We start from the raw sequence: 10,629 nt of genomic DNA on the forward strand, positions 1-10,629 counted from the left end.
CTTACTTACAGTGCAGACCTCCTCATCCTGTCCATTCAGTTGGTGGTAGCAGAAGTATTGGGGAAGCTGAGGGATTTTTACAGACCTGACCAACTGGACAGATCCCCTTCCATTAATTTGCTCCAATGACTCAAAAAGGATCCCTCTCAATACCCTTCTCCATTTTCTCTTACTCTCCTCAACCTCCCTCCCCTCCACACACTTGTCCTTCCCAGGCAGGAAAAAGTAAATTGGTTTCAGCTTTTCCTTTCATCTTTCCTTTGCTCCTGCACCAGTAATCTGGATTCAGAGATCCAAGACATGCCACTTGGTGACACTTGATGACCATCCCTGCCGAAGGAGGGAGAGGAAATGCGGTGATTGGGGAAAATACATCCTGAATGTGCCTATGTCAGATAAGATCAGGACCTTCTGGACAACACTGACATGGGTTTGGACCTGGGTTCTCACTGCTAACAAGCTGTCAATTCTTGGTCAAGTTCTCCACATCTGTGAACTTCAGGTTTCTCATCTGGAAAAGGGGGGCTTGTACTAGATGCTGCATCAGGCTCCTCTCAGATCTAATAGCATGTGATTCTACCTTACTAAATGTGGAGGCTTCAGAATGCTGAGATATATACATGGAGAAAGCTGACAGGCTATGTCTAAAGAGACCACACAGGTAACATTTGACAGGTTGAATTTACATCTGACAGGGACATGGGCCTGGGCTTTGCAGACTCCAAAGCTAGATCTTGGAAACAATCATTCATGCCAACAAAGTTCACAGTCTTCTGAAATATAAAGCCATAATACATAAATATTAATTTATCATAAATATTTAACTGTTACTCAGACTGAAATCTCCTATCTACATGTCTAGTACATTCTCTCCCTGAAGCCAAATCAGAATCATAATGTCAATGTATAAATGCACAATGACATTACTGAAGGATTTGTATCTTTAATGGCATCTGGCCATCTGCAATAAGGAGCCATGCCAATGGGTCCAGAAAACTCTTCTTGGCAATAATCTTCTACCCCCACCTCTTTGCTATGGGCAGCCTTGCCAGCACTCCTGGACTACTCTGAATCTGATGGCTTTCCAGGATGGTGCTTGGACTGGCCTCAGGAACTCTCCCTTTACTAGGCTTTCATTGCCGACCCCTCTTCAGGTTAACACATATTCTTTTTTTTTTCGAGATGGAATCTCACTCTGTCACCCAGGCTGGAGTGCAGTGGTGCCATCTCAGCTCACTGTAACCTCCGCCTCCCGGGTTCAAGTGATTCCCCTGCCTCAGCCTCCCAAGCAACTAGGTCTACAAGCACGTGCCACCACACCCAGCTAACTTTTTTTTCTTTTTTTTTTTTTTGAGACAGTCTTGCTCCGTCACCCAGGCTGGAGTGCAGTGGCGCGATCTCGGCTCACTGCAAGCTCCACCTCCCAGGTTCACACCATTCTCCTGCCTCAGCCTACCCAGTAGCTGGGACTACAGGCGCCCACCACCACGCCCGGCTAATTTTTTGTATTTTTAGTAGAGACAGGTTTCACTGTGTTACCCAGGATGGTCTTGATCTCCTGACCTTGTGATCCGCCCACCTCGGCCTCCCAAAGGGCTGGGATTACAGGCGTGAGCCACCACGCCCTGCTAACTTTTGTATTTTTAATGGAGACAGGGTTTCCCCATGTTGGCCAGGCTGGTCTCGAACTCCCGACTTCGAGTGATCCACTCACCTCTGCCTCCCAAAGTGCTGGGATTACAGGCATTAGCCACCACACACAGCCAGGCTGACAACATTCTTTATTTAAATGTGTTAACATTTTCAATTAGGTTATAGCCAAGTCCTGCTGGCAGGGAGTCGTTTCTTCCCTTTAAGGTGACTTTGCCTACTCTCCACTGATACCTTATTTGCTAAAATAGAAATCTTGTACTCTTAGAGTGAAAGCTTATACCATCAGCCCTCCGTATCCATGGGTTTGGCATCCATGGATTCAACCAACTGTGGATGGAAAATGTAGTTAAGCCTATGATGGTTGCATTTGTACTGAACATGTATAGACATTCTCCTCTTGACATTTATTTCCTAAACAATACAGTATAATAACTACTCGCATAGTATTTACACTGCAGTAGGTATCACAAGTAATCTAGATATGATTTAAAACACACTGGAGGATGTGCCTAGGTTATATGCAAATGTGCCATTTTATATAAGAGATTTGAGCATTTGTGAATTTTGATTATCTGTGGAGGGTCCTGGAACCAATCCCTTGAGAATATGCAGATGACTGTATGTATTTTCAAGTTCTGAGGGACGACTTCATCATTTTCCCCCAGGTGCCAGTGCCCTATCCCACCAACCACTTCTTTGTGGTCTCCTTTGCTGGGGTCATCTAATTTTAGAGTTCCTATGGGCTCAGTCTCAGGGGCGGGAAGGCTTCTACTCTCTTCTTGCTCACCACAGGCAGTCGCCGCTTTTTTTTTTTTTGAGACGAGTCTGGCTCTGTCGCCCAGGCTGGAGTGCAGTGGCCAGATCTCAGCTCACTGCAAGCTCCGCCTCCCAGGTTCACGCCATTCTCCTGCCTCAGCCTCCCGAGTAGCTGGGACTACAGGCGCCCGTCTAGTTTTTTATTTTTTTTTTAGTAGAGACGGGGTTTCACCGTGTTAGCCAGGATGGTCTCGATCTCCTGACCTCGTGATCCACCCGTCTCGGCCTCCCAAAGTGCTGGGATTACAGGCTTGAGCCACCGCGCCCGGCCCCCGCAGTCCCGACTTTAATACTGTCTATATGCGGATGATTCCCATTTATATCTGCAGTCCAGACCTTCCTATCAAGCCCCGACTCAAAATCTCCATTCAGTTATCACCACACGAACATCTAATAAGCACATCAAACTGGGGCAGCTAGAATTTCCGAGCCAACAGCCTCCAGGCTGAAGCAGCTGCCTCCCCTTACCTCAATGTTGTTTCAAATGGTTCCCTGCCATGATGTGAAAAAGGGCTGAGAAATGGTTTTTGGGAGCTCCCTAACTGGCTCTGACCTCAGCCTGCCTCCAATCCCAAACAGCTCTAGTGCGTTATACACCATGTTATTTATCAATCTGTTTCTCCTCAGAAACATCCCATCCACCTGGAATGAATTTCTCCTTGCCTGGGAAAGGTCTATCCTTCCTTTAAGATTAAATGCAGGTATCACTTTTTTTCCCAGGAAGTTTTCCTGGGACTTTTATTTTTTTGACAGGGTAGGTGGGGGACAGTTTCGCTCGTTGCCCAGGCTGGAGTGCAATGACTTGATCTCAGCTCACTGCAACCTCCACCTCCCGGATTCAAGCGATTCTCCTGTCTCAGCCTCCTGAGTAGCTGGGATTACAGGCGCCCGCCACTGCACCTGGCTAATTTTTGGTATTTTTAGTAGAGACGGAGTTTCATCATGTTGCCCAGGCTGGTCTCGAACTCCTGACCTCAGGTGGTCTGCCCGCCTCAGCCTCCCAAAGTGCTGGGATTACAGGCCACTGCGCCTGGTCATTTTCCTGGACTTTCATGCCAGAATAGGTAACTTTCTTCCTGCTCTCAAAATATTTTGTTTCATTAACAGTCTCTTGTGTGTCAGTTGTGGCAGAACTGCCTTGCTTATCTTTGAATCCTTAGCTGCCACCAACAGAGAGCCTTTGTAGGTACCATAAAAATGTTAATGAGAATGACGGAAGAGAACAAGAGGGCCAGGCTCACTTCTTGCCTAGAATTTAGTAAAGTTCATGGTTACATAAGCCAGAGGGCACGTCAAGAAAGGGGTGACTTAACAGAATCAATGTGGCAAAGAACATGGGGGAAAAAAAGGCTATTGGATTTGGTCTACTGAAAAGTCTTTAAACTCAGATTAAATGTGAAAATCAAGTTTGGAAGGACTGAGAATGAGAAAAAAATTGAAATACAAACTCCTTATCAGATGACTGTTTATAGACATCTGTAGGAACAGAACAAAATGGAACATTTACTGTCTCCATTTACTCATTTTAACTTTGTTTTGTATTATGTAAGACATCTATATTGTTCCAAATGAAAAACACATTAACACAGTATACTGAGAGAATCCAACTTCCCTCAATATCCCCTCCCTCGCCAGTGTTATCAATTTCCATTAGTATTTGGTTTACCCTTTTTTTTTTTTTTTTGAGTTGGAGTCTCACTCTGTCGCCCAGGCTGGAATGCAATGGCACGATCTCAGCTCACTGCAGCCTCCAACTCCCAGATTCAAGCGATTCTCCTGCCTCAGCCTCCTGAGTAGCTGGTTTACCCATTTTTAAAAACGTTAAGTAAATACAAAATATATATGCCACCCTTAGAGAAGGTAGCACACTATACACATTATTTTTCTTCACTTGGAGATCTCTCCACAGCAGTATGTAGAGATCATCCCCATTCCTTTTTACAGCTGCACAGTACTCTGTTGCATGAATTTATCAGTTTATTCAACCCGTCCCTTTACTGATGGAGATGTGAGTTGTTTCCAATCTACTGCCATTATAACGGTGCTGCAATAAATTGCTTAGTGCATGTTACTTCATTTTTGCCAGACATCTCCAGGTACATCTGTTCTCACTTTAAAACAATAATCTGGCTGGGCGAGGTGACTCACGTCTGTAATCCCAGCCCTTTGGGAGGCTGAGGCAGGGGGATCGCTTGAACCCAAGAGTTCAAAACCAGTCTGGGCAACATGGCAAAACCTCACCTCTACAAAAAATACAAAAATTAGCTGGGTGTGATGGCATACACCTGTGATCCCAGCTACTTGGGAGGCTTTGGTGGGAGAATCACCTGAGCCTGGGAGGTTGGGGGTGCAGTGAGCTGTGATCATGCCACCGCACTCCAGCCTAGGCAACAGAGCAAGACCATGTCTCCAAAAAAAAAAAAAAAAAAAAGAAAAAAACACGATGATCCTACGCTATAGATATTGGGTCCCCCTATCTTCCAAACTAGAAGATAAGCTCTATGTAAGGAAACAATTACTCTAGTGCACAGCAGAGCTCAGCAACTGCAACAGCACATTACAGAACAAGCCTTTAAAATGTGGAGTGAGCACCCTTGCTCCTACTCCTACCTTACCATTCTTTTCATGATACTCTGACATCTCTTCTTAAAGAAAAAAAGTTACTGTTGTCAAGGAAAACACCACAAATAAACAAGCAGTTTAGTTTTATTTTCTCTGTGCATTTGCAAAATACTCAGGACCAACATAAAAAAGAAATACCTCCTGTGGAAAAAGTTACATTATTAAAAAGGGGAATGGGGTGGGGGTGCTGAAAGGGATTAGTACCTTAGCCCCAAGGAGCTACAGCATCTCTGATTGGTCCAAGGAATAGAAAAGATATTGGGAAGATGTAACAGGAGGAAGGAAAAATGTGAATTTACTGAGGGAGAGGGCCTCGAAGCGGGCCTCGAGGGGGAACTGGTGGCCGGGGAGTGGGTCTGGGTGGAGGGAGAGGCCCCCGCTGGTAGCCATAGGGTGGGGGTCGTGGAGGGCCAGTGTATCCATGCGGGGGCATCAGTGGAGGAGGTCCACGCATACCATGCGGAGGCATAGGACCTGGGTGACCTGCAAGGAGTAAAAGAAAAGTTAGTAAGGGCACGGGACAAGGGATGTGCCTACAGGAAGCTGTAAGAACATGATAGGTGCAGATGAGGGAGGTGGCTAGAGACGACTTACCCATCGGAGATCCGAATGGAGGCCCTCGGGGGGGCATCCCCATTGGAGGAGGTCCAGGATGAGGCATTCCAGGTGGTGGTCGGGGTGGTGGCTGCCCCCCAGAGCCTGGGGGTCCAGCGTGGGGATGTCCTAAGCCATGAGGGCCATGGTGTGCCAGCTGCATCTGAGACATCCCTATGAAAATAAAACAGACACAAGAAGAAAAGAGACAAAGAGAAGGCAAAGAAAATAGAGAAAAGAAGAGAACAAAATTAGAAAGAAAGTGACATCAGAAAGAGAACTATACAGAAAAAAGGGTACAGAAAATAAGGCTGGCTGGGCACAGTGGCTCATGCCAATAATCCCAGCACTTCGGGAGGCCTAGGTGGATCACTTGAGCCCAGGAGTTCAAGACCAGCCTGGGCAACATAGTGAGAACCCATCTCTATCAAAAAATACTTTTAATTAGCCAGGCATGGTGGTATGTGCCTGTAGTCCCAGGTACTCAGGAGGCTGAGATGGGAGGATCAAGGCTACAATAAGCCAAAACTACACTACTGCACTCCAGCCTGAGTGAAAGAGTGAGACCCCATCACCAAACAAACAAACAAACAAACAAAAAAAGAAGGGTGGTAAAAAGTGCTCCCTATCCTTGACCCTATTTCAACAGCACAAACCAACCAATTACTCAATCAACTCCTTACGCTCGCTTCTCCCATGATTTAGGTACTGTAATAGTAATGCTGAAATATATAACAAGTGGAGTAATGACTCTGTTGATAGGATTTGAGAAAGTAGCAGAGAACATACTAAGCCAAGATCTAATTCTAAAGGATGAATGCTTCAGGAGGGTAAGATCATGGGAAGAAAGCATCCCAAGCAGAAAGATTACAGGTGTGTCAAACAGCACAATATATTCCAGGAAATGCCAGTTAACTCAGTAATCAGGAGCAAAATGCAGTTACAGAAATGAGGGGCAGGGGCCAGCTCATAAAGAGCTGTGAATGCTATGGTAATGAGTTTGAGTTTTACTCTGTAGGTAAAAGGGAGCAACAGAGTCATTTTGAGCAAGTGTGTGCACATCTGTGTTTTAAAAAACCTACTCTGTGAAAGTAGATCGAAGTTAGGGAAAACTGGAGTCCAAGTGGAAGGAGATTACTGCAATAAATTAAGTGTTAAATAATGAGGGAATGAGAGACTGAACTAGGGCACTGGCCATGGGGAGAGATGCCACTGATATTAAATAAGACTTGGTATTAAGAGTGGGGTGATAGGGAGCAGTCAAACATCGCTCTCAGATTCATGAATTAAGCACCTGAAAAAAAAGACTGCTAGAGAAAGAATGGGTTTGAAGGAGAGGGACAGAAAAATGACGCTATCTATTAAGCAGCAGCATTAAAGCATTAAGGATCCGGAATGTCAACAGCTATGGACTAGAGATACAGATCTAGGAGGCATCAGTATATACCCAATTAAAACTATAGATATATGCAGAAAAGAGAAACAAGCACAAAAATCTAGGCACAAGTAGACAAGAGTCTATCATGGTAGCTGAGATTAAGGAGTCAGAGGGGTGGAGGATCTAGAAAAGCAAAAGCAAAAAGAGACGAGAATTTCAAACAGGAGGACACGACTAGTTTCAAGTACATCAGAGGTCAAACTAGATAAGGAGCAGAAGTGTCCCCGAGATTTGGCAATTAGGTCACCACTTTGAGCTGGAGTCAGAGAAGAGAATGGAACTAAAGGTTAAAGAAATAAAAACCAGCAAGTATAGTCTTCTTGTCAGAAAAACTTAAGAAATGGATACAGGGAGGTGGATGTTAGAGAGTATTTTGTATGTTTTTATAATAGAATGTCTGGGCCGGGCGCAGTGGCTCAAGCCTGTAATCCTAGCACTTTGGGAGGCCGAGACAGGTGGATCACGAGGTCAGGAGATCGAGACCATCCTGGCTAACACGGTGAAACCCCGTCTCTACTAAAAAATACAAAAAACTAGCCGGGCGAGGTGGTGGGCGCCTGTAGTCCCAGCTACTCCGGAGGCTGAGGCAGGAGAATGGCGTGAACCCAGGAGGCGGAGCTTGCAGTGAGCTGAGATCTGGCCACTGCACTCCAGCCTGGGTGACAGAGCAAGACTCCGTCTCAAAAAAAAAAAAAAAAAAAGAATGTCTGAAGGAAAGGAAACTCTGAAACTGTTACTGTTGAGGAACAAAGGGCAGCAGGGTGAGAGGTAACAGAGATGCTCTACCAAGCTCTTCCCTCCCAACAAAGCACACCTACCTGGATGGGGCATCCCACCTGGTGGGAATGGGTGAGGATGTGAGTGTCCATGACCAGGATGTCCTGCCCCTGGGGTTCCTGCCGATGGGGGGCCATGTCCTGCAGCTCCAGGAGGCATAGGTGGTGGGGGCATGGCTGGGGGTATCCCAGGTGGGAGGGCTCCAGGAGGTGGCACTGGGGGTGGGAAGGAGCCAGGAGGAGGCATGCCTATAGAGGAAATGGAAAAAGGAAAAGTTAATGGTAGTGAGGAGAAAATGTCTTTAAAGAGCCTGTCCTGATCTGGCCTCTCCGGGCAGGGTGAGCTCTTTCCCCCTCCTTCCAGTGCTCTAAAATCAAAAGCAATGTTAGAAAAGTCAACCAACTTCACCCTCCTAAAGAAACCCAACAACTTTCTTCTCCACCACTACCATCACCCCTCAGTCCTCTTCCCATCACTCACTGACTCCATGTCCCATCCCCCTTTCAGGCTCTTTTTTTCTTCCTCCTGACTCTCTCCCCCAACCTTAAGACAAACAAATTTTAACCAAAAGCTTTACCTGGTGGAGGAAGCCCAGACCCCAGTGATGATACCACAGGATTGGGGGCAGAGGGTGGAGGAGGTGCATCTGCAAACAGCTGATGAGGGCGGTCAGCCTGGGAGAGCGGGTTCTGAGCTGCCAGAAGTCGTTCGGCTGCTGAGCCATGGCGCTCACCCTTGGAGTCCTTCTTGAAGGCATAAGATACGGTGATAGGGCGGTTACAGAGGTACTGCCCATTCATGGCTTCAATTGCTGCATCCGAAGCATCAAATGAAGCAAAATTAATAAAGGCATAACCTTTGGAGTTGCCTGTGTCAGGGTCCCGCATAATCTTGGGGGTTTGTAAGATGACCCCAAAAGCGCTGAAAGTATCATAAAGCAACTTCTCATCAATCTCAGGGTCCAGGTTCCCAATGAAAATGTTGGCCCCTACATCCAGGTTTTTGTTGTGGGCTGATGCCTTGTTCACCCGTATTGGCTTCCCATAGAGTTTGATCATGTTCATGATCTTAATGGCATAGTCAGCATCTTCCTCACTCAAGAATTCCACAAAGCCATAGCCTGGAGAAGTGGAGAAGAGGAAGTTAACAACATAAGAGATTGAAAATGGGGTAAAACTTATCTACCCTCTAATCACAAAAAACAAGAAAGAAACAACCTCACTTAAGAATGGTTCCAGAAATAAACTGAACAGAGGCTTAAAAGAAAGAAATACTTTAGGTTGCTCATGTTATTCCAAAACAGTTGTGAATACTGCCGGGACCCTCCGGAAGCAAATTGCCCCTTGTCATGTACTCACCTTGGTGCTGGCCAGTGACTCTATCCTTTGGCATGTGGGTGTTGACTACTGGTCCAGCCTGGAGAAACAGTTCCCACAGCAGTGGTTCACTAACCTTCTCATCCAGGCCCCCCACGTACACAGTGGCATCTGAAGGGAGGGAGCAGAAAGTTAGAGCAAGGGTGAGAGTACAACATGAAAGAAGGAGGTGATGGAAACATGAAGATGGAACCCAACCGGGGGAACTGGGGACGCGGGTAGGGGACAGGAGCAAAAAAACAAGTTAAACCCTTAAACTTCTCTCTCCAGGACTTCGGGAATCCTCTGAAGTCTAGTTTAGTATTCTGAGTGGATTTTTTTGTTTTTTTGAGTGAGAACTCAGCAGGGGATTGGACGTAAGTATCACACCCACAGGCCTCAGCCAGCACCTGGCCATCCCGCCCCCAGGAGGCACGGGGCCGGTCTCGCGCCCTCTGGGGAATGGATGAGTCCAGTCTCCCACCCCTGCAGAGGCACTTCTGGCTGTAGTAGGGGCCTCCTAGCCACGCTGAGCCCATTCCAGACTTTCCCCCTCCCGTTACCCTGGTTCCGCTCGGAGATCGGCCCGGCAGCCATGGCGAAAGAGCTCCCGCCGTCTCCCAGCAGCGGTTCCGCCTTCTGACCTCAGCACGACTTCCACTTCCGGGGCGAAGGAGGACGTAGCGGTGGGCGGAGCCGCGGAAGAGGAGGGGCCTGGAAGCGGCTGCAGCCATCTTAGGAGCCTCCAAGACTTAACTCGGGTTGGGCGGTGGAGTCCTGCGCACCCGCGCTGAGGTGCCGCTGCTAGTGGTCTTAGCGAGGAGGGCGGAACGGAAACGCTCAGACCGTCTTAATGCACTGCTAGACTTGAAAGAATCACACTGCTCCCAAAAATGTAAATTCGAAAGCTAAAAGAACAAAAACTTCAGTTTTCATGTATTTTGTGGCCAGTGATGATGTTTTGTTGTCCAGAGAAGGATGTGCTGAAGAGTCCCCCCAACCCGAGGACTTGGCTGCTTTCAGGCGCAGAGGGAACCTTCCATCTCGCCTGCAACCTTCTTGCAGATTTGGCCTCAACAGCCCTGATTTGGGCTGGAGGTATTTGGTTTTCCCTCAGGGGAGGAGACTGCGAAATGTCTGAGCTGGAGTGACGTCTGCGCTCATCTCGTCGTAATTGCATGGGGAGGGTGAGGGCTGCTCCAAGGTGGTGTGTGACCACAGGTGAGGGGTGGATGGGATCGGAGCTCAGAGACTTCAGTCTGGATCTCTAGAACAATCTGGCCCCATCTGCCTCTAAATGGGAGACACACACGAGAATCCTTTCCCCAAACTGCACTTGAATTCTGCCGAGTCTCACCAAATCCAGTTCCCCTA

The 10,629-nt window shown here is 47.3% G+C and overlaps 1 protein-coding gene across 1 annotated transcript; it reads right to left on the bottom strand.

The window, feature by feature from the left end:
* Positions 1-5,157: 5,157 nt before the first annotated feature.
* On the bottom strand, positions 5,158-10,559 carry SF3B4 (splicing factor 3b subunit 4). Its single transcript, XM_003892563.4, has 6 exons — positions 9,819-10,559; positions 9,259-9,387; positions 8,478-9,020; positions 7,942-8,148; positions 5,686-5,859; positions 5,158-5,574 (listed from the first exon to the last, which is right to left on the bottom strand). The coding sequence occupies exons 1-6, from the start codon at positions 9,850-9,852 to the stop codon at positions 5,387-5,389; spliced, it is 1,275 nt and encodes a 424-aa protein (XP_003892612.1). The 5' UTR covers positions 9,853-10,559; the 3' UTR covers positions 5,158-5,386.
* Positions 10,560-10,629: the final 70 nt, after the last annotated feature.

The sequence above is a fragment of the Papio anubis genome, chromosome 1, assembly GCF_008728515.1.
Source record: "Papio anubis isolate 15944 chromosome 1, Panubis1.0, whole genome shotgun sequence".
NCBI lineage: Eukaryota > Metazoa > Chordata > Mammalia > Primates > Cercopithecidae > Papio > Papio anubis.